This window comes from Erigeron canadensis, chromosome 8 (genome assembly GCF_010389155.1).
Source record: "Erigeron canadensis isolate Cc75 chromosome 8, C_canadensis_v1, whole genome shotgun sequence".
Lineage (NCBI taxonomy): Eukaryota > Viridiplantae > Streptophyta > Magnoliopsida > Asterales > Asteraceae > Erigeron > Erigeron canadensis.
The window spans coordinates 36,211,551-36,236,294 of record NC_057768.1 but is presented as its reverse complement, the minus strand read 5'-3'; the positions used below and the strand labels follow the sequence as shown (position 1 = coordinate 36,236,294).

The window sequence follows — 24,744 nt, the reverse complement described above, 5'->3', positions numbered from 1 at the left end:
CCCACGACTGATATGTATCTCAAGAACAGATCTCCACATTGTATCCATTTTTAGTTAAAACATTTTCTTTCTTTCAACGTCATTTTTCCTTTATATATTATATTTGTCTCTATTAAACCCAATTTTCGGTTCAAACCAGGTTAACCATAACTTGAATTGGTTAAGATTGAGCCGGAACAACCCATCTCAGTCCGGGCCTCAGGTTCCCATTTTCAGACATTTCAAGTTTCGGGACTACAGGCGTGAGCCAAAATTTGACCCGTATTCATGGCTAATTCGTAGCAGTACGTAGTAGTAGACTAGTAGTAATAATAGTAGTAAGTAGACTAGTAGTAATAATAGTCGTAAGTTTACTTATGGGCTCATATGCTAATAGAACTAATTGTTTGAGTTTGACTTGATAAACTCATTTTACATTTTTACGTGGCTTAATTTCAGATTTCTTAATTAATTTATTTTCCAATTACAAGTGACGTTGGTCATGTTTGAATGTTGGAGGGCTTACCTTATTTTTTAGAAAAGTATATGTTAAAAGCCTTACTTGATAACGATTGGTTTGAAGTTTGAACAATAAGCTTGCATTATAACTATTAACTAGCATATATAACACATATAAAATACTAACTTACATGAATACTTTTAAAATTATTATTCTTTGCATTACAAATGCCTTTTTGTGTTATTTAAATTTATAAATTTTATATTAAAATATTTTACCAAATATCGCTACAAAAGTATAATTTCCAGCTTTCGATTTTAAAACATAAACTACAAGTATTTCAGCTAATAGCTTTTAGCTGTTAAACTCTCTGAAACCAAGCCCAAAAGATTGATTTTATATAACTTAAATGCATATAAGCCAGCTCAAACAACCCTTAATTACATAAGTGTAAAAGAAAATGTTTTTAAAAATGATATATCTTTTAAAAAATTTAAACTAACTTTTTATTAATCATCCACAAAAAAAAATATTATACATGACAAATTAAAGGTTAAGATGACCTTGAAAAGAAGTTTTGTTAGTGGTTGTGAACAAATTAAATGTACACTTATGGTAAAAAGAAATAAATTAATGTCATAAGGTTGCAACTTTATAAATTAAAGTAAGTATTTAATAAATTATAAAGAATTTTTTTTATCATTAAAAAAAAAAAAAAAACGATCATTCAATAACGTCCAGCTAACGACACTCTGCACCCCGTCGCTGACGACTTCCACCGCCAGCCTTCCCGCAAATTCGTGACTTTCACTTGTCGCAACTTCCAAAATCCATCCAATTTGAAAATCCTAAATTCATTTCATCGGATCTTCTTATTGTCACAATTTCATTTCATTTCAATCACACACACACATTCAGTGTGATGCAGTTATTATTATTATAAATAGTTAGGGTTTAAAAGAATCAATTGAATTTGAGAAGGAGGTGGGAGATGGAAGAGGTGATAACAGCTGCAGATGCGTCATCAAGTTTCCGATCATACTCATCGGAATCTTCTTCTGTTCTTCCTTCCAATTTGCCTCTCCTTTCGGCCTTTTTGTCCCTTTTTATTGCTCAGTTTCTCAAAGTATTCACTCACTGGTATGTTTTTGTTTTATTCTATACATACATATATATTGTAGCTTATATCTATGTATGTGTAACGGATCATGATGAAGCGTGTATCTATATTGTGAATTTATTTATGCTTGACTGATAGTTTTCGAAGAATAATGCGATCGTATGGAACGTGTATATAACTTTGTAATGAATTATACCTATACGTGTTATGTGTGTGTATTGTGAATCTATTATGTTTTACGTATTGTGATGGGAGAATAATGTGTTTTTATGTATGTAATATATGTGTGTATGTATATATTAATGCTTGATTAATTTGAGGATAAGGAGAAGAAGTGTGATGATTATGTATATGAGATTGTGTTGACCGGTTCAAATTGGAGTTGGATACTTCTAAATTGCAACTTAGTGATCTACATTGGAGTTCGATCTATAAGGTAGGTAGTTAGTTATATTCAGTGTAGAAGGCAAGGATATTTTTAATTTTGAGTAGTTTTTTAGTGTCTTTTATGATATCTTCTCCAGTTGTACGTTTACACCCCACTGGTTGTCATAACTAATGGAAGTAAAATAGAAAACAAACGCAATCTAGGTGATTTAAATCTTGTCTACTTCAAAAATTTTGTTTTTGACTTTTGTTGTTCCAAAAGGTTAAATTTTTGGCAACCCTGAGTCCCCTACCGCTTCACCGTGAACTGCTTCAGGCTCATCAAGTCCACCTAGGGGCCCACTTGGATATTTACGTAACCAACTGATCCAGTTTCACTCAGGGATTTTTGTAATAAGTTAGGTTCCTCCTTGACTTCTGACTTCAGTTTGAATTTAACCCGGGATACCTTCAAAATGCTTCTATTCTTGGCACCACTAGGCTAGACATCGGCGGCTTGCCTTTTGATGCCCCTCTTTCTAGACTTAGTTCATCTCCAATGGATCCTTTAAAAGGGTCCTCTATCTTCAAGTTTTGTCAAAAAAGTGTAAGCTGGCGTCTGGGTGGGAACACCTTAATCCCATGTACCACATTGGTACCCAGGCTGCACACCGCAAAGATTCCTGTCTTGCGACTCACCATCCTCGCACATGGATCACAAATATAGTTCCCGCACTTGCCTTTGGCAAGTTTCAAACCCGGGCATCTTTTGTCAACCCCCTACGTTTGTGAGACCATGTGGTCACATGGTGGCGGTTCCACTTCTTTAGAAAGGATCGGTCTCTATCTTCAAATTTAGAGATAGAGACTAAAAACTCACTCCAACAGATCCTCTATATCTAGAGATTTTTCAGAGGAAGCCAACTTTCGTCTATGTATAAGGATCACTATTCATCCTCTAAAAGTATTTTTGATTACTGTCTTTTTGTTTATTACAAAAAGATGAAGTATTAAGATATAAAGTAAAATGGAGAAGTTTTTAGAGTGATGGTTGTAGATGCAATATTTTTAGAGGATGATTATACTACAAAGATACTCATTTTCTCCATATTTAGAGTGATGGTTGTAGATGCAATATTTTTAGAGGATGATTATACTACAAAGATACTCATTTTCTCCATATTTAGAGTGATGGTTGTAGATGCAATATTTTTAGAGGATGAATATACTACAAATTGAGTAATCTGTTGAAATCTTAGGAAGTGATAGTTGAAGCCTTTAAGAATCATATCTATAAAGATATTACATTTATCCTAAGATTGATATCGATTCGAATTCTGGAAACTGTTAAAGATTGGCTGATTTTCTTTGCAGATATGCCTGTATACTTGAAGTAGGAACTCCTAGTGAAATTTAAATCTCGGATGCCTTTGTTTTTTGAGATTTTGAAAGCTGTCTTATGATGACGTTGATTGAGCCATTGAGGTGTATGTCATATTTATGGTTGTCTAGAAAATTTATTTGGTACTGGATATGCAGGTTTAAAGAGAGGAAATGGGATACCAGAAGGATGCTTAGCTCAGGGGGTATGCCATCATCACATTCCGCAACAGTTACAGCTCTTGCGACATGCATAGGTTTACAAGATGGCGCAGGTTCCTCAGCGTTTGCCATTGCAGTGGTTTTGTCATGTGTTGTATGTACTTGCATCACTCTGATCTTTCTTTGTGTTTCAGGCTGCTTACTAGAAACTCACTAGTTTTCCTGAGTAAATATTACATTGCTTTATCTTTTAATAAGGAAATTAGTAGAATCATTTGTATGCTCTACTAAAGTTAGAATGCTAATAAAATGCTCAAACAACCAAGAGTTCTCTCATTAGCCATATTTGAAGTTAAGGATAACATTAGCCATATGTATAGTTTGATTACATGACAACTGATATGAGCTTAAGTTTTGTTGACCGATGAAATGGATTAGTGTTTTATGCTAATTTTTTTTATCAGTTGCGATTAAAGCTTTGAAAAACTACAGAACCTTTTGTAAGTAGGGCTGTAAACGAACTGAATGTTCAACGAAATATTCACGAACCATTTGGCGGGAAGTTTGTTCGTGTTCGTTCATTTAGTTAAATCAACGAAAATGAATACAAAAATCTGTTCTTTAGTTAAATGAGCGAACATGAACGTAGCTCCCATTCATTCATTTATGTTCATGAACGTTTGCTAATATGTTCGTGAATTTCTTTTGTTTATGTTCGTGAACATTCTTTTGTTTATAGCTACACTATATATATTTATTCATGTTCATGAACGTTCACTATGTTTAAGTAAGTGGAGTTTTGATTCTGACCCCATGTAGTAATGTTGCCACAAGTCTACATATGTAAGCATCAGTGTTTGTCCACTCTCTTTATTGAATTTAAGCATCCTTGTGCTTTCTGAATTAGCCTTGAAAATGTGCATTTGTTAATAAGTAATAACATGGTCATTTACATTAATTTATAGGTAATGTATGATGCAACTGGTGTTAGGCTTCATGCTGGTCGGCAAGCCGAGGTACAGTCTGTTGCGAAGATACTGCGTTAAGTAATATTATTTGATGTCTATTTACAAGAGGAAATTGTGTACAAGTTGGGTTGTAGCTACAATGAGATTGTTCTCCATATAATTATTTGAGTTAGTGACAAGCCCATGTTTAAATGTATGCATATATCCTTTATCAATGTAAACTGATTACTATCAATATGCAGTTATTGAATCAAATTGTTTGTGAGCTTCCTCCAGAACATCCACTTTCGAATGTTAGGCCTCTACGAGATTCACTTGGCCACACCCCATTCCAGGTGCAGTTGCAATCCAACTTTTTTCATGTTTGTCACTTGATGTCATGGAATATTTCTGTAATCTATTGTTTATATTTTGTTGATATTCCCTGGTGTTTATTTGCATCACCGTCAACATTATATGTTTATGAATAAGAAAAGAACATGCCTAGTATGTTTTTTGATTTACAAGTCTTTGACATTAGGATCCAAAAAAATTTCAAATAGATTCACAAGTGGGAGGTCAAAACAAAGATTTAACTGTGAGATGCATATTGTTTGATTGGCATGTAAAACTAGAGAAGTGAAAACATCCTGGTGGATTAATTATCTCAGGGTAAATCTTCAAACTGCCTGAATGGTTCAATGGAACTTCCTGTTTCTATCTTCATTTACGGAACTTATGGATGATGATTGATACCATAAAAATGTCTAAAATTACATATGGGCTATTAGGTAGAACTTTTGAGTTGAATCATTCCCAAAAAGGGAAGTTGCAAAGAATTATAATAGTAGAAAGATTTGCTGCTTTGATTGTAGGACGGATGACTATTTAACGTTAACAATTGATGTTTGTAATTATCATTATAGCGGTCAATTAGTCCTTGACAATGGTGTTTGCATATATATTTGGTTTTATTAACATAGTGTCTTTATATGTGCTCATAAACCACTTTGTTGGTAAAAGATGACATTATGACCATTGTAAAAGTCCTTGTTTCTATAAACGTTGATCTTGTTAAGGGTTTGGTTGCAGGTTGCAGCTGGGGCTGTTCTGGGCGTCGTGATGGCCTTTATTATGAATATATCAACCTAGTGGTTAATCACTCCATTAATGTTGTTTAAGCTCATCTAAAGATAGCAGCTTGAAGACTCACTCTAAAGATGGCAATGTTCTTTGATGCTCAAAGACGGTCTTCTCCCCGTATATTGGAATATATTTGCAAAAGCTTCCCTGGACAACTAATGTCGTTTTCAATGATACACTGCTCATTCCTCATGTATATTTTTCTATTTTGACCAGTGATGTGACTAGCACTCTTTGAGAACAAGAACTCTTATTTCTGGAAGTTGATTGATTATAATAGTGGGCTAGTAAATCTTTAGTCAGAATTATCAAATAGCCTGAAAGGGTTGATCAAAAGATTTAACTAAGCACGTCTTACTTGAGTTTGAGCTACAAAAATATTAACACATAGTTGCACCGAAAAACTTGATACAAGTAAGAGCTGGAGCTTTTAGAAACATATAAATTACTTGTATGTTACGAATGTGTATATCTACTCCAATTAAAGCTCAAATCGTGTTTGAACTTGAAATTCATAGTAAGCAATCACTTACCAATCCGCAATCAATATGGACAAACCTTGCTGAAAGTGAATAGCAGTGTTCTTTTCTTGTGTGGCTCTTCAATCTCCACCTCTGCTGTGATATCTTTTATCTTGTTATACGAGGAAGGTTAAGCCACAGGAATTACATCCCTCCCAACGCTCGTAGCATGAATTTTCCTGCCATAAATGAAACGTTTGTGCAATAATCCTTTCTTTGGACCATTGGAATGAGGTCGTACATGTCGTGACGAGCAACCTCAATTATTGTTGTGCCTATTCAGTCTCGAGAATGGAAGTGGAGGGTCAATTTCTAGTTGGCATCTGAGTTCTAATCTCATGATTACGTGTATTGTTCACATATTCATCAAAGCTCAAGAGAGAAGCACGGCATGTACATGTGACATATTGTTTGCCCACAACACCGTTATGTACACAAAATATAATTAATGGTTTATGGAGAAAAGTTACGTATATATCTCCAGCTCTCCACACTCTGTTTTCTGCTATACTCAGATCACGTGATCTTTTTTCTTTTTTTTTTTATATGTTTCAGGCGTTTTTAAGTTTCAATGTAGTGCATTACCACAAAGGACTATAAATTCATTTAAAGAGCTTAATTTAAATTGAAAGCTTGCGGCTCCTGAGCGAGATAGGCCTGTTTAAGAGTCAAATAGGTCCAGTCAGGACATATGGTTGAGCTCGAACTTGTCAAAACTTTCTTGCTTTAACTTGCGCCTAGGAAGATTCCAGCTCAACTTGAGAACTTGAATAGTTAAAACAATGTTGATCTAATGCTTTGGCCAAATTCAGGAACTCAAAATTATCTATGATAACTAAAAAGAAGCTTATTTGCTAAACACGCTATCAACACACAAACCGGGAATAAAAAGTTCAATATAAGAATATATATCAAGACTTTTAAGAATCAAATAAACTCGATATACTTTGAATGAAGTTAACAAAGATCAACAAATTTTGGTTAGTGCCTATTCTCTGAAAGCAGTGTGCTTGTTTCCCCTAGTCAAAGTTCACAAAAAACCTTCGATGATATAAAAAAACATTAAAATTAAGCCATTTAGTTTGATATACACATGACACTGACAGTGGTGCCCACTGTTTGCTAGGTTTACAGAGCCCCGAACATGATAGCTAGAATATAAACAAACTAAACATGACCGATCAAGGTTTCAAAAGAAGTAGGAGTCTAATAATAATAGAAACAAGATCCGCTACTGACTGATTAGGAAACCTCTTTTTAATAAAACATTTGCTGGAAGTCTGACATTCAGTTGACTAGCATGTGATCAAATCCTCCACCTCCCTGAATCGCAACCCGGGGAACTTGAACATTATGAACCAGCTGTTGCAGCCACCTCCTTGTTGTTGGGTCCTCCTGAAATACAGGCAGATAGATCAGGAATGAAATTTTTTACTTCCATCTAGCGTAACCATATTTCTACAGATAGGTTGGATTTTGGCCATTTGGGTTATACTTTATTTCATGTAGATGGTCCAGGTTTAGAAGGATATCCAAAATTAAATCAAGTGAAACAGGTTGAAGTTACCGAAAGTGTACTCAGATACATACCTCTGTTCAATGTGCTCAAATTGTTTTGTTATGTAAAAAGTAGATCATCTTTTGATATTATATTTGACTAGAGATGAAATTTTGATCCATTAATTTATGAATGGGTCAGTTTGGTTTGTGTTCTCTCAAAGGGTCAGCCCGAAGTGATCAAACAATTAGACTACGGGTCAAATGGGTTGAAAGTCACTCAAAGTCTACTCTAATGCATAAATAACTTCACCACTACTTTATTAGAGATTCTACTCTTCAGATTATTGTTTTCGTAATCATAATCAAAGCACCAATCCCTTATATAACTAATCTCAGTCCAAGACTGCCCTTTTGACCTGTACTAATAAAAACTGCTTACACGAAGGCAGCTGCTAAAAGTAGCGTCTCGTAGCATATCTGGAAGGCAACTCCTCAAAGCATCACATGCCCTGAAATATTCAGAAGTGGATTAGTTTTACATCATATTCAGCATGTAACATCAGAATGTGCTTTTTATAGATGATAGTGTGTCTGACCCACCTTCCATTATCTGACAAGCGAAGATAACAGCGGATGATGTGCTTTAAGAGGCGTGAAGAAGGCTGTTCGGCAAGCGCAGCAACCATATTCCCCAAAACTCTACCCACGGCAAAAAACCGTTCAGCAGTAGTGCATATGTAGTCCAACCCAACATCGTCCAATAAAATCTTTTGAACTATAAATGTAGCAACCTGGGATCAACAAAGCTTTGATAAGACTACTTGAAAAGCATACCATCATGGAAATTTGAAACAGAAACCCCAAACTTATCACACCAAGTAAGGTCTAACATACTATTTTTTTCTCTCTTAAAAACACCTGTGAGGCAAAACTCATTTTCTCCCTATATTGTCACACAGTCTTCAGAAGGAATGAAGCCACACAATTAAAAAAGTAGATGCAAAAACTAACAAACACTAAATCTGAAAATCACTGCCAGATAAGAGAGATAAAAGAGCAAATATGGGCAGCTTGTGTGGGTTAAGTTACAGCTAAAAATGGGTAATGTTTGTACACATTGACTTAACCTGTAAATCCTTTGTACAAACTATTATTGTTCCTATAAAAATATTAGTGCGAGATATAAGACTGTAAAAGCATTTTGTTAACAAGAATCTAACTTATTGGTGAACAATATTGTTGTTGTATACAGGAAAAAGAAATTTTGGGTGACAGTTTGACTAGATTCCTTCTACGCTAATGTTTTGAGTTTACTGTTTGACCAGTTAAAGATAAAGCAATATTAAATCAACTCATTCTTAAGCAAATAGGTCAAAATTTCCACCTCAAAGCTAAGGCAAAGAGTATGAGATACTGGAAAACTATCTTGGCATCAAAGGGAAAAGTTTGGACTCAACTGTTTTTGACAATTCACTGCCCATTTCCATTGTCCGCAGACAGAGGGGGATAATTTCCGTTGAAAGCAGAAAACTAATGACTTCCGTGTCATCGACCTGGTAAATAAAAAAGCAAAGTTTCATGTTATAATTCTAGACTGAGATTGTTTTGTACTGATACAGAAGAAAACAAAAAGAATAAGCATGACAAAATGAAACTTAATACTCAGAACCAGATGAAGTACCTTCACCAGTGCACCAATGACACCTAAGCTAGTAAGCCTTAGATATTCAAATGGCCTTGATTTGCTCGTTGTGTTCAGAAAAGGGTATAAATATAGAGGAATATGAGCTGCAAACAATAAATTGGTCAGAAGATTGTCACTGACATCTTGCAGAGAGGTAGATACATTTGGCATAAATAAAAGTACTTCATTTAAATAATTATCTTCTACAATACAATTCAAGTTTGAACCAATGTTACCTAACTTACAGCACAAGTCGGCTCAAGATACAGGCTAGAGGTTTGTTAACATGGAATACGACATAATTCAGTCTGTTCATTTGGGGTGTGGCATATTAAATACTTGAGTCAGTTGAACTAGCTATATTAAATACGTGGATCTCTTCATACATGTAAAAAATCTTACAAAACCACATTAAGAACAACGGGTGAGAGTATAAAACTCTAACACTTGGAAAGAATTGTCTTGTTCCATTCCATAGAGTGAAAGTATAAAATCCTAGCATTTAGAACCGATGTAACGAAAGAAGATATTGTGGATGAAAGTATGAAACCAAATAAGGAAGCTAAATCTTGTCAAGATATCGATTTCGTTATTATTATAAAGCAAGTGCTATAATTGCTCTATTAGACGAAATTAGTAAAAAACAAAGAAGTGTAGCATATTTGGTTAGCGCTGAATTAGTAGAGGAAACTCATTTCCAAAATAAGAGCTTTAAAAAAGGGTGAGAGTATGTAATTCTAGCACTTAGAAAGAACTTATAATAATTAGGACTGTTTTGTTCCATTGAATAAAGAGTGAAAGTATAAAATCCTAGCACTTAGAACCCATGTAGCTAAAGAAAGTATTATGTGAATGAAAGCAAATATATATCAACTAACTAATTAAGTAGCAATAGTGTAATGTGCTAAAGATAACCAAGAACAACAAAATCTATCATTGCTCACTCACTTTTAACCTCTCATATATATATAAACTGTTTGAACACACCTTAAATAAAAAATAAGGTAATTTGTATTAAGTTAGAAGTTACCATTCAAAAATAACATTCTTGTGTCTGGATGTGAGGCTACACACTGCAAAAAATAAAAAATAAAAAAGGGATAATTAGCCCAGTCAATGAGAATTCCAACTAAACGATGAATGACTTTTAATTTATGTTCTAACCAGACAAAAGCTTTGCCAAACTCATATCTAAATGCCTAACAGATAACGTCAAGTTATAAGCATTTAAATTGTATTTCAACGAGTTTAAATGACAAGTTCTACTTTTGAGAAGCTTAGAGTGGATTTTAACAAACTTAGTGCCTGTATGGGAGTTACATAAAGATCTTACCTTCCACCGATTTCAACATAATATTTATTTTCATGTATCACGTACCATTCTTCTGAGCAGTTTGCTTTATCATTAGCTTGAAGACACAAGATCATTACAGTAAATTATTAATAATCGGGCACAAAGAAGTGAAGGACATAGCTTATAGGAGACATCAATCCCATTGGTGTTCAATTGCTAGAAGATATGTCTTTCCTACACATACAAGTCCTAATGGAAGATATTGATAGAAGGGGAGCACACCAATGAAAATAAAAAGAACAAGTGAAAGAGACATTCTCTTGTACATGAATTAGAACAGCATAAGTGCTTGAATAAATAACTAATAAATAACTATCTTTACAGTGCACAGGATATTAGATGAAAAAGGGAAAATTAAGTAGGTACAGCTCGTCAAAATTAGCTATGATTATAATGAATTGTTAAATAGTTATCTAATTACAATAAAATGATTGTTACCATTATACATGAGCAACTTGACACAACTTGATTATTCAAGTATGAAAACATGGATATGCAATAAATCATGTTTAGGGTATGAATTTCAGAAGGTGCACCTGAAGAAGAGCAAGCGCATTGCAAACTCTGTTTGACTGAGCTGGAGTCAAGTTGGGTGGCGACAAAAAGGGATATATTGAAACTATCTCCTGCAAGTAGCAAACATCGCATCAACTAGTGACAAGAGACAAGATTTGATAAATAATGTAACTTCATGAATACAGAACCTTAGCTAAAATAAAAAATCTGAAAAAACTATATACGCTATAACAACTGAAAGAACATAATAAACTATAAAATATCATATATAATATGGAGAAAAGTTAATGAAACAAAGATAACGCAATACAGCAACAATACTTGTGAGAGACTGTACATGGTACCTCGCACACTTCAATAAGATTATGGTCAGGCATAAATTTAGATAAATCCAGAACAGAACAATAATGCGTAGACACATATGGTATGGAGATTAGAGTTGTCTAAGTCTGGAGTTCCAACCAGTTCAATGTTAACAGTAAAGAAAGACATGGGATCCACTTAAACTGGAGATTCCAGATGATGACACGAGCAATAAGTGATGTTCATTCAGCAATGTCTTAGACTGCAATATCCTTATGTCATTCAGTCCCATATGTAAAAATTATGTGTTTGCTTATGGTATAGCACTATAGTTACTCATTAAATATTAAGGTGAACCTTGTAAATCAATAGATAAGACACAAAGGCAGATTTAATAGGATCTACATTCCAGTATTGCACACAAAGTATGACTTAAAATATTGTATAAGTCAGATAGAGCATACCTGTAACAGAGCTGCAATAGTTCCAAATGAGTTCCATAACAATGGAGCTAAATCTTGGAACAGCTCCCTCTTCTGAAAAACAAAGAAAAAGAACATACGAAAAGCTCGATTAAACATACATTAGTGAGTACAAACGACAATGTAGTTTCCCGCAAAATTTTCAAATACACAAAACCCTTAAGATCTAATTTTTATAGCTACTCACATAAAAAAGCATATCACTTGTCATGTTTTGCTATTGTAAAACTTTCAAACAGTCTACCAAACGGGTATATGGAGAAGGATCCCTGTTCAGGCTACCTATGGAAATTCGATCCTTTGGCTCTAATGTACACAGCCTAACAGGTAAATTCGTGAATGTTTCCTAGACTTTTTCTTGGCCATCCAAGATGTTCACCTAGTGAGGTTCAAATCCGTGTCTCTTTTGATGACTTGAAAACACCTTACCACTAGGCAACCTAGAAGATTGTTAACGTTCAAACTATCCATTGTGGGTATCAATCTTTCAAGTTTTGCTAGTTGTATGTATCCCGACCTCTTACGTCCTGCAACTCTGTAAGCTACCAAATTTGATGACGTGGCAACTTTTACGACCAAACCTCCAGCACAAATTAAAGTAACCTCATACATACACTAGCAACACATTGTAAATTTGATACACACAACATATGGTTTGGAAGTCAAATACACACAACCGCTAAAAAGCGACAAGTTGCATACACTTCGCCCTAAAATCAACAACCGCTCTTTCCGCCCCAAAATTTTACGACTGGCTAAATATATACCATTAAACTAAGATATAGAGATAGAATATAACATATACAGTTTTTTGGCCCTAATTATCTTACAGATTTTCCTATTACTAATGAATATCTAGATAATAAGTATTGTATATGTAGAGCTCTAAATACACAAATTATATCACGAATACATGTTCGTAAGCTCCAAATTAATATAATTATCTAATTAAACTAAATGTAGATATATATAGATAGGTATTATGTATGTATAGATATATTCATATATATATATATACCTTGGAGAGTTCAAGGAGAGCATTTTCGCGAAGATCGGGACTGCTGAGATCGAGCACTAATTGCTCCGCCGATTGCATTTCTTTTAGATCAAATTGTTCGCCGTCGTTATTTTGAGAACGGAGATATGTGTGTGTGTGTGTTTTTTTTTTTCTGTCGATATGATATATGGGTGATTCTTTAACATTCGTACGATTTCTTCTCTCTTTTTAAAGGATATTTTTCCTTGTCACAAAGGGTTTGATTTGCGCTGTTAGTCAGTGAATATAAAAAGTAAATGTTAAGTAAAGCGGAAGGAATGATGTAAAATTCATGAGTTACCTGTTTATTAAATTTAAAGATTTAATATGTAACTTTTTTTTAATGTGGCAGTACCTAAATTTAGGTAGTCTGTTAGTACGGATCATTTTCCCATTTACAAAACCATCGTAACGAAACTATCGATTGCACCTAATATTTGTGCATTTAACTGCATAGATATTTTTCCCATAATTTTGTAACTCTATTGAATTGCACCTACCTTTCGCGGGTGATAAATATTTATTTTTTTTTTGAAATTTGTAACTCACACCTACCTTTTGCAGGAAAAATACACAATGTATTCAATTCTACAACATCTATTACTTGTCCGAATAAAAAATTTAATAATAAAACTCGAGCAACATTTTAATTGCTTATTCAAGAATTAAATCATCTGAAAGAGCTTAAGAAGTTTTGTTATGCAATTTATATATCGCCTCAAAGGCCATATTAATGTTCCGCCAAACATGTATGTAGGTCATGAACTCGAGGTCTTGAAAGTGCTCAAAAAACAGAACTCTGAAGCATAAAGTAAAATATGTCGAACACGAACAAATGGTAACAATTGATATAGCATTGGGATATTTTACATTTTGTAACAATACTTGATTGATTTAAAGTTTGTGATTTGGTTCAAATAACAAGTTTTGACTATTAATTTGTGGAACAAATTTTAAAACATTACCATATATATTATTTAAACAAGCCAAGTTTTTTTTCTTTTACAAAATTTCAAAAGCTTACAATCATTTTTTCAATTTATTTATTTATTTCGGATTTATAGGTATATTTAAGTTTCTATATGTCAAAAATTATAATAACAACTATCAAATCATAATGTTAGAGCTATTAGGGTGTTGGTTTAATGGTCATGAGGTTTTTTCGTAAAGATTTTCATTTTGGGGGTAAAATTTAAATTTTACCAATAACCTATACATAGCCACACAGGGCATTATTAGAATTTAAACTCAAGACAATTTTATTTTTTTTTTATTTTAATGTTGGACCAAATCCATCTCAATTTTAATATTTAAACAAATAGTAGATCGATTTTTATTAAAGAAAAAAATTTTAATAGACAAAATCAGAAGGGTATTTTATAATGTAGATTAGTTTTTCAACAATTTTCAATTTAGACAAAATTTCCTTGACCTACAAGGAAAAACCTCACGGATAAATCTAACCTAATTAAATGTCGATGTCTGTCTCTCGGAGGACATATGTATTTCAATGTGTATCAAATAGATAAATTAGATGTACGTGGATAAATCTAACCTAATTAAATGTCGACGTCTGCCTCTCGGGGGACATATGTATTTCAATGTGTATCAAATAGAGAAATTAGATGTACGTATTTTTCACGTGCATATATATATAGCAAAACACAAACATCCAAAATATCATGTGTTCCCCTTCTTTCTCTTTCTACTTTCATCGTTCTATACTTTTCATATTTCTACCATAACTCTTTCACATATTGGGTATTTTATTACTCAAAACAATCATAAGTTTCTAATGTTTACATATATACTATCATACAGAGAGTTCACTTTATTTTTATTAGGGATCAAAATGAATATATTGGTGGTGATCACAGTCAAGAGGTAGATCATTTTAATTTTTTAAAAGATCAAAAGTATTTTTTTACACTTGTTGTAAAGTCCATCAATATATTAAAGAGACTTATTTGTCTATGATGATGATGATAATAGTAATAACAAAACTTATGTCCATCCTCGTATCCCCGCTTTCAATTCTTTTATTTCCCTTACATTTCTATTATGAATGATGATGATGTTGTTTCATTGATTGGAGGAGGTGGTTTGGGGTGAATATTTGGTGTTGTTTAAGAAAAAGAAGATAAAAAGAAAGATTTTGTGTTGTATATTGTATGTCAATGCGAAATAGACTCAAAGAGTATTATAAGTATAAACTCCGTTTTTGTGTTTTCCTAATTTGATTTTCACATTGAACCCACAAGTCAAGTGTTATCATTTAATTAGGTTAGATCCATTAGTGAGGATTTTCACCATAAAGCCACAAATACTTGGTCTAAATTAAAGACTTCTAAATTGTAAAATACCTCTCTCAATTTGTCTATTTAAGTAATTATCCCTTTTATTAATGTACTATATAGAATACAATGTTACCAATAAATAAAATAACTTAAAAAGATGGATAAAAACATACTTAAATTTACACTTAAAAATATTTGTTTTTGCTATCAATAGCAAGTATTGTACACACAAAAATAATTTTGTATATGTTTTACAGGTGGGGCTAACCAATAGCAAACAAAAACCCTCGTATGAGCATATAGATCACTTGTTACCGCAACTATGAAACGGCGTTTGTAAACTTCAGCCCCTTCAAACATTTCTTTCTCATTAATCTCTCTCTTTCTCTCTGGTAAGTCTTATTTGAGTTCTTTGCATTTTCGATTAATCCTTTTAATGACATATTTTTACAAATCCTTTCAATATTATATATAGTTAATAAAATCCATGTCCTAGTGCAGATTCTTTTGCTTTTGATTTTTAATTATTCACATTTATAAAGAACATTAACTTTAGTTGTTTAGGGTAATCACAAACTTAAAGCCCGTTAATTGTTTTTTAATAAGTATTTTTGCGACCCTTTTTGTTTTACGCACACAACTGTTCGATGAAATGTCTCAGTGAGTATACAACGTAATTTGCTTCAGTATGTTTTTTTTTAAGTATATGGGGCCTATTAGAAAATGTAGATTGAGTGTGCTTAACGTTTTAATTATACTCTATATCTTTCCATCATTTTTTGTTCGAGACGAATGTATTAGATTGGCAATGTAGTGTGACCCAGATGGTTTTTGTGCCAGTATATGGATACAATCGTGACATTATCGATACATATTTTTCTAAAGTTTGATACTTTTTGTTTGTGCCTGCAAATAATGCATAATAGTGTATACAAGAACTGAACTAACTAGATTATATCTGACCTGGTAAGTAAAATGAAAATTTGTCAATGAAATAGCTAAAAATCATTGCAATACACAACTAAATACGTAGTTTTAAATTTACCCGGGACACCCTTTTTCCTACAGATATGTAGTTTTAAGTTAGATACTGTGCATATAAAGTCTACTACACGAGCTAGTACATGGTACCAATTAGCAAATGAACCGATCATTGATACAATCCCAGATGCCTTATCCACTCATAAGATCCTAGTTTTAACAGGGTAAATGCTTTTTAGCTATTAGGTAAGATGTGCTTTAGGTGAAAGATTTATAGATTTTTTTTTTGTCTAAAACAAGGTTTAAGATTGTAGCTTAAACTTTAGTCGTATTTTTTGTCACTTTGTCATCAGTGAACTTTGTTTAACATACCACCTGACTATATGACTCTTTTTGACACCAGGATTTATTGTAACTCTGTCTATTATTGGAGGTATGCTATATATTATGTATATGCACTGGGTGAAAAAAAGAGAAAGAAGTAATCACCTACATAGTAATCTGAAAGTTAGGAATGCCTTTTTCAGGAATTGCATTGTTGACTGATTACTATGTGTTAATATTATGACTATTATGATAAATCTTTTTACTACATTGAGATTGTGATGTTTTCCTTTAGTAGCTCGAGAATCTCGATACTTTGGTTCGTGAGCTATGCTTCTATTTCTATGTAGCAATTTTTGTTATCATAGTTACTGATTTCATGTATTTGGAACTTATTTTAGAATCTGCATTTAAATAACCATGAGACGGAGCTTGGGAAAGCTATCACATCCAGCTATCGGACAAACGAGCAGAAAAGCCCTTTTTTTGTCGTCACCATTAGATTTCTCTACATCTGCCGAAGATGGAGGTGCTGGAGGTAGAGGCCGGGGAAGAGGATCCGGCGTCTCTAAGTACAGTTTCGTGGAGTCCACTCCTGGAAAAAGTGAGCCAAAGAGTCCTGGTGAGGAGACCTCCTCCCCGCCCCCACTAGGCCATGGTCGAGGCAAACCTTCAAATATCCCCCAGTTTACTGCTTTTGGGGCTCCAATTGGCAATAGAGGAACTATCACCGGTCGTGGTCGTGGCGTTGTAGCACCTCCTTCATCTGAGGAAAATTCAAAGTCCAGAACCCGAATATCATTTCTTAAGGAAGGAGAAGCAATTTTACCACCAAAAGTGCCAGGTCAATCTGCAAACCAAGAAACGAGTACCCTCCCTCCAACCATATTGTCAGTTCTATCTGGTGCGGGTCGTGGACAGCCCACCCAAGCAACAGCACATAGTGCTAATGAGAAGGTCGAGGAAGTGAATCGGCATGTCAAACCTAGACAACCTGTGGGCCAAGAACCTCCTTCTGCATCCCCTAAGATGAGTAAAGAGGAAGCAATAAACAAGGCAAGGAATATTCTCTCAAGGGGTGGGGATGGTGGTGTAGAAGATGGAGGTGGTGGAAGTCAAGGATCTAGAGGATTGGGCACACGAGATGGCGGTGGGAGTCAAGGATCTAGAGGAATGGGGACACGAGATAGCGGTGGTAGAGGGCAATGGGGTGGTCGAGGTGGTAGGGGGAGCGGGCGGGGACGAGGTCGAGGGCGAGGAAGGGGAAGGGGAATGTCATATCGTGATGATGATGATGACTCGGAGGAAGATGAGGAAGACACAGAGGTTGACAAAGCTAATACTGAGAAGCTTGAGAAACATCTTGGGCTTAAAAAAATGGACTTTTTGGTTCAAGTGTTTGAAGAAGCTTGTGCGAAAGTGTTTCCTTCTCCGGAAGAAGAGGCCCATGTGGATGCAATGCATACTAATCTTCTGGTATTGACTTTCTTATGACCCTTTATTATCAGAGGTGGCAAAGGGACTGGTTGCATTTAAATTAATGGATCAAAACGTTTTTGGTTCAAGAAAAGCAGCTTTTGGTTCAAAACATGGAGGGCTGACCTGAAATATTTTATAAATTATAAGTGTGTCCATTATCTGAAAATATTTAAAATCTCAGTAATAATCTAATAATTGTTTTTCTTAATAAATGATTCCAGAGGATCCGTTTGTTGTAAATAAACTTTGGTCTTTACTTGGTTTCATTTTTTAGCCATCTGAGAGATACAACAAAATCCAAAACAACCAATTCATTAGTAAATGGTTCGAATTTGCCACCTCTATTCAGAATTGTATGGTACGGGGTAACTTTTTCTTTATAACTAATTTGCTGTTTAATTTTGCCTGCAGCTGGAGTGTGAGCCAGAATACTTAATGGCTGAGTTTGATTCAAATCCTGATATCGATGAGAACCCTCCAATAGCTCTTCGAGACGCTCTTGAGAAAATGAAGCCTTTTTTAATGTCTTACGAAAATATTAAAACTGAAAAAGAATGGCAGGTTAGTTACCATCCAATTTTGTCATTTCAGATTTGAAAACGAACATCAATCTACTGACAAACATCTGGCTTTGGTTTAATTGCGATTTAGTTTGTATGTATGATAATGAATGGTGAGTTTTATAATGTTTTTTGGATTTGTTGGTCTTATGAATTGTTCTTTGATCGCTCAGGTGGGTTGGGTGTCAGGTCAACACAAACGCAGGTCGAGTTGGCCTGCACACACTTGTGCATTTTTATAAATTTGTAATCAATGTGTAAAATATGATTATATAAGTTATTATATTAATTTTCAGAACTTTTGAATAAAGCTACATAGAAGGTTGTACGCGATTAAGATGCACTTAGGTAGTTTCGGTCAACTTCGGCCATTTTCTATTTGGTTTTATTCTTTGATTTGACCCGTTGAGATAAAATGATCGACGAATCTCTAACAAATGGGGCAAAGTTACCTCTCTAGTAGCTGTGGTGAGTTTTCAGCTAGTTGAACTGTTGTACAAGTATATAGTAGTAACTCAATATAAACTTCAGTTATGCAGAAAAAAGTAGAGTTCCTTGTTTTATTTTGTCTAACTAGTTGCATAAGATTAGTATCAAATTCTGTTTTTAACTTCATGAAGTTGGCAAATCTTTTTTTTTTTTCAGGATGTTGTGGAAGAGACGATGAAGAATGTTCCTTTAATGAAAGAACTTGTGGATTTTTATGGTGGACCTAACAAGGTAACTGCTAAAAAACAAGGGTTGGAGCTTGAAAGAGTTGCAAAAACTCTGCCTGCAAGTGCACCGACATCCGTAAAGCATTTCACTGATCGAGCCGTCCTCTCTCTTCAGGCAAGACTTCTTGTCGATATCTTGAATTTTACAAATATTACTGTTATTGCAAGTAATTGCAAGTATTTATTATTGAAATATAGGAATTTGTAGACACTTGGTAACACTCTACATTTGTAAACCCTTGAACCCGTTTTCTTGGTGGCTATTCTCCTATTACTTCTTTGACCCATTGTCAAAAATATATAAAGCAGTTTTGCGGAAATTACCAACTCATTTTTTCATTTGCTCCATTTTAGTCATTTTTATCTACTTTTTGTGTATCTGTGTCATAAAAGGTGTGTTTGTAACTGGTAAGTTTTTTTTTTTATGAAACTGGTATACCAGCTTTTAAATACTTGATAAGTTTTGTATAAAATTTTTGAAGTTATATAAAAAAAATGTTAGATTTATATACAAATTCTATATATGACCCAATCGTGACACAAATAAAAGGTATGTATCATTAGTTTATATGCGGGTGATGATAAATTCACAACATTTTTTTGCCATATATAACAAGGGAAAGCATGTTAATGCATAATGTATAACTGTCTAAAGCAGTGATAAAAGTATATGGCAAAAAAATGTTGTGAATTTATCATTAATTTATGCAGAAAGACCCATAAAATATAACCCAAAAATAGACGTGTTTTTCTCATGAATGGGTTGAAACTGTTTTTATATGCGATATGCTTCTTTTCACCTTCATCTTGTGTAATTTCTACCCGTTTATGTGCATTGAATTATAAACGATTTATGGAATTCAAAACTAAGAAACGGGCCGGACTAAATTTGGTCCCTGAACTGCTTACATTTTTTCAGTAACCATGGTGCCTTTGGCCTACCGCCCCCTTGGCCTAGCGATATATGAGGTAAACCATTAACCAATAGGTTGTTGGTTCTAGTCCCAACGTCCCATTGTGGACAATTTGTAAATACAGTATGTGTGAATTTATGTGATTATTCTCCTTTTCAAAAAAAAGTAGATTTGTAATCCTCTTCACGTTGAATTTTTTTAACGAAAATTTAAAAATGGGCAAATAAGTGACGTCAGGTCAGCTGAAGCTAATCGAAATTGTTTTGACCTTTCATAAAGTTGTATATTTTTTTACTGTTACCTGACCATTCATTTTGCCAGCTATAGTCATATTAACTTTCACAAAGCCAATGAGCCTTTGTAGTTTTTACACTAGGATCTCCCATTTGACTCTCTTTCTCTCTCGCTTTCCCTCCCTATATGTGCATGTGTTTTATTTTTATTTTTTTTTGATGTAATTGTATCCTATACACTATGTTTGCAATGCAGAGCAACCCAGGATGGGGATTTGACAAAAAGTGCCAATTTATGGATAAGCTGGTTTGGGAAGTTTCACAAAGTTACAAATGAGAGAATTACTGCTCCAATATGCTAGATTTACTGAGAACAGAAGAAGATATAGTTCTGTCCTGACAATTTTTGCTTACGTTACAGTCAGCTTCTTTGGGTTTTTTCAGTCCCTGGTAAACAAGTTGAATTAAGTATACTTTACTTTGTTATATACATTTGTAATAATCTGTGTTGGCCTTTTGCTTGATTCAAGAGCAGTGACAAAGGGTCCTTTGGCTTTTGTTTGTCTTCCGTTAAGGGGAATTTAAATGTAGTTAGTAAGTTAGATGATGATTTTTTCACTTTTCTGTCTCCATCTTCTCACAGGAATTAATGATCTAGAAGATTTTCTTTTCTTTTGCGTATTCTGGTATCAATCTCGTGTGCCTTTGAACTATAGATGATAAATAAGTGGTTGGTACGGGGTTAGACAACATGTCAATATAGGCCAAAACTGAATGGTGGAAACGAATCTAGTCGGTTGACTCGCCCCCAGTATATTTTCTATTAATAATTAACGTGTTAGTTATGATTACAAAAGCAATATCAGTATAGTCCGAGTTCTTGAATGAATCGATTTATTCGTTTGTTAAATATACACTTCAGACGGACTTTTGGTGATTAACACCCATTTTTTTTCTACGGAGAGTGTTATTATGACCCATTAGTTAATTTGATACAAACAAGGTTCAACTCCACATCTGCCATGCTAACAATAATATTTGTCAAGATTAATACGAACAAACTAAAACCAATTGATGCTCAAACAAGTGACAATATTTTGTTAGTTGATAGTGTTATTGACTATTGAGTGCTAAGACTATTCACATCAGGGAACCAATTCAATCCAATTTTTAATTAAAAATTAGTTTCCCTCTCTTCCAACTATACAACCCAATGTAACTTAAATTTCCATTCTCATCCGCAATTCAACCTAAACCAATTTTTTATTATATTAAAATGATTTATTATTTTAAATATTAAAACTTTTTATTATAAACTAAAATAAATAAATTACTTTTATGATAGTCATGTAAAATATCACAAAAAATAATTTTTTAAAAAAATACAAATTTAGTAAATTAAAAATAAAGTAGATATGTGTAATAAATGAAAAGATAATAACTATGTACAGATAAAAGTTAGATAAAACTATAAAAGTAATATTCTTATTTTGTTTCAAAAATCCAAATCAAATAGTTTTATAAAAAAAAATACGCTTTTCTAAATGGCTCCGTTTTTAATAAAATTCATGTTAAAATGTTCGCAATGGAAAAATAAAGAATACTATGTTTTTATATTTTTAATAAAAGTTATAAAACATAAAATATTAAAGAAAAACTAATAAGACTTATAATCTTCCAGTAAGTATAAAAAAGGGCCTTAAATAGATTTTTTAAAAAGCTACAACCATTAGACGAAAAGTCACTTTTAATTGTTACCTTTGGAATATTTTGATGACATCAACTTTCAATTTTAGATTTACTAATTAATCATATTAATATTATTACTAACTATATATATTAATATTACTAAATAGTAAAATGACGAGAAATATTACTATGACCACCGAAATACATTAGATTTTGATCACATTTGCATATAAATGTAGTTGCACGAATATTAGATGTAATAAACTTTAAGTTATAATGTAATTATAAATATTTATAAAGGATAATTATTATAATGTGACCATGTCAATATTTGAAAGAAATTTTTAACTAAAAATTATTTTTTCAACATAAGCATGATAAAAAAAAATTTAAACATAATTTATCATTTGTTCCTATCTTTCTCGTTTAATTATATTGTTTTACTGTTGTTTTTTTTAGATTATAAATAATACTAAAGGTTTTTCCTTGACACTATATACCTGAATAATTAAATTGTTAATCTGGAATTATCGAGCTTTTAAGACATTTCAACCTAAAAAATCTCAAGCAATGACTTTTATGTTATTTGTCAAATTTTGTCATTGTTTTGACGTAAAGAAAAATTATAACTATTTTTGTTATATTTTAATGTTATATGGTATTGAAAATGATAGATGTTATATAAATTATTTCATATATTATTTTTTTTGGTTTGTTAGGGACTCCAATAAAAACACACATATATACATATATTACGAGTAACATAAAGCATGAGACAATTTGAGTACTATTATTTTAAAAGGGACGCAATAACAATTATGAGCCACCTTCTTCTTCTTCATCTTGTACTTCTCTCGCCCACACCACCAACACCATCATTCTACCCTCTCTCCCACCACTACTACTATCGGCCTTCTTCCCCACCACCCTCACCATCACCATAACGAAGGAAGTACCGTATCCAATTTCCACCACCTTTGAATCGCCGTTCATCAAATGCAAACCATTTTCAAATGCGTTTAGCTTTCAACATTTTCATATATTTCCTTGAATGGCCTACGCCTGTTTGGCTAACGGCTACACCCGTACCATATCCGTACTATATCGGTCCATTTTCAGTAAGTAGCCAATAGAAAAAACATTTAAAAATTTGTTTTAATTTTAATGGGTTTTTAATAAAAGAATATAATTTCAAAAAATAAAAAAATCATACCTAAAAGGAAAGAAAGAAAGGAGAACCGTGTGTCTCACATTTACCTTACGTTCCTTTGAAATAATGTCTCTTGAATAACTCATCCTTATATATATTGTAATTTAAATTTAGAAATCTAATCAGTTTTTTTTTGTATTATAATGGAGATATTATTATTTATCTAAACTTTTATTATTACACTAAATAAACAAATTTAATTTATATTGTCATTATGTAAAGACTTAACAGACAATATACAAATTATATACAATAAAACCAAATTGAAATAATAGTATCATCAGTTTTAGCCATTAGTATTTATATTTAAACTTTACATAATCATTATTAAAAAATATACTGTAACATACATATCGTGATACCATTCTCGATACAAAACATTTCTCAAATAATAATATAATCATATTTCAAAATGTTTAATCTATAAATATTAATTATATTATTATGAAAACTTAATAAATTTATCTCGCGTATTATACGAGAAAATAATCCAGTTAATTATATACAATAAAATAATATAAAGAGTCCACCATTGGAAAGTTGACATGTGGCACAAATGATGTAATAAACTCTAAAACTTTTAGTTCGTTTTGGAGACGAGATTGTGCAAGATCGAGCGACTATTTCAATTTTTTATAATATAATAATCCACAATCTAAACTTAAGGTCACCGATAAGGGTAGTATCATCCTAACAAATGTTACAGGCCCATTGGAGTGATTAGTTGGAAAACATGTGTCAAAGTTCGAACTTGGCCTTTGGCAAATCCCACTAAGAAAGTGTCATCCAATAAGTCATACATTTTACTTGTTTCAAAATTTATAGACATCAAACTAAGGGTGTGTTTATTTGGTGGTGTTTGAGTTTAGGAAACGAGTTTGAAAGTACGTAAGTTTGGTTAGATGAGTTACGATTCAAGTAAATATATTGTATTTGATACAATTTTAAATGTTCTAATAATTTTCTCATCCCTTTATGTTTACTATTTTAATGTTAAAATTCTAGTTTTAATTTGTACTTGAAAGTTGAAGAATGGTCAGTTGGTGCACAAATAATACATGAGGGGAAGGATTTACCCGTCTTTAGCATCCTATTTTAAAGAATATATGATCTATCTGAATACTCATATACACCCTCTCATACTTTACTGTAAAATCTATATCCCTACCACAGAAACTTGCAACTACTCAATACACTTTCCATTTTGTAGATAACAATTACTCCGGCATATAATATTTTGATGATAATATATCTATGAATATAAAACAAACAAAAAATTAGTCTACACAAAACATAACACGCCTCGAATGTAACAAAAGCTGTACATATTGGTCGGGCAAAATTTGTAGCAAATTAGCATGAAAACCCAACATTTAATCATTAACTTT

General features: G+C 32.9%; 3 protein-coding genes across 3 annotated transcripts; 2 read left to right on the top strand and 1 right to left on the bottom strand.

The window, feature by feature from the left end:
* Positions 1–1,146: 1,146 nt before the first annotated feature.
* Positions 1,147–5,819, top strand: LOC122611071 (uncharacterized membrane protein YuiD-like). The gene is made up of 5 exons (XM_043784027.1): positions 1,147–1,579; positions 3,465–3,621; positions 4,433–4,483; positions 4,678–4,770; positions 5,507–5,819. The coding sequence occupies exons 1-5, from the start codon at positions 1,431–1,433 to the stop codon at positions 5,564–5,566; spliced, it is 510 nt and encodes a 169-aa protein (XP_043639962.1). The 5' UTR covers positions 1,147–1,430; the 3' UTR covers positions 5,567–5,819.
* Positions 5,820–7,125: 1,306 nt separating this feature from the next.
* On the bottom strand, positions 7,126–13,105 carry LOC122611069 (CCR4-NOT transcription complex subunit 9-like). Its single transcript, XM_043784026.1, has 9 exons — positions 12,936–13,105; positions 11,900–11,971; positions 11,153–11,242; positions 10,293–10,335; positions 9,260–9,366; positions 9,036–9,131; positions 8,179–8,369; positions 8,018–8,087; positions 7,126–7,473 (listed from the first exon to the last, which is right to left on the bottom strand). The coding sequence occupies exons 1-9, from the start codon at positions 13,011–13,013 to the stop codon at positions 7,366–7,368; spliced, it is 855 nt and encodes a 284-aa protein (XP_043639961.1). The 5' UTR covers positions 13,014–13,105; the 3' UTR covers positions 7,126–7,365.
* Positions 13,106–15,534: 2,429 nt separating this feature from the next.
* LOC122578252 (translation initiation factor IF-2) lies at positions 15,535–21,138 on the top strand. The gene is made up of 5 exons (XM_043750168.1): positions 15,535–15,642; positions 16,957–18,031; positions 18,446–18,595; positions 19,240–19,425; positions 20,714–21,138. Exons 2-5 carry the CDS (start codon positions 16,976–16,978, stop codon positions 20,792–20,794), a joined length of 1,473 nt encoding a protein of 490 aa, XP_043606103.1. The 5' UTR covers positions 15,535–15,642; positions 16,957–16,975; the 3' UTR covers positions 20,795–21,138.
* Positions 21,139–24,744: the final 3,606 nt, after the last annotated feature.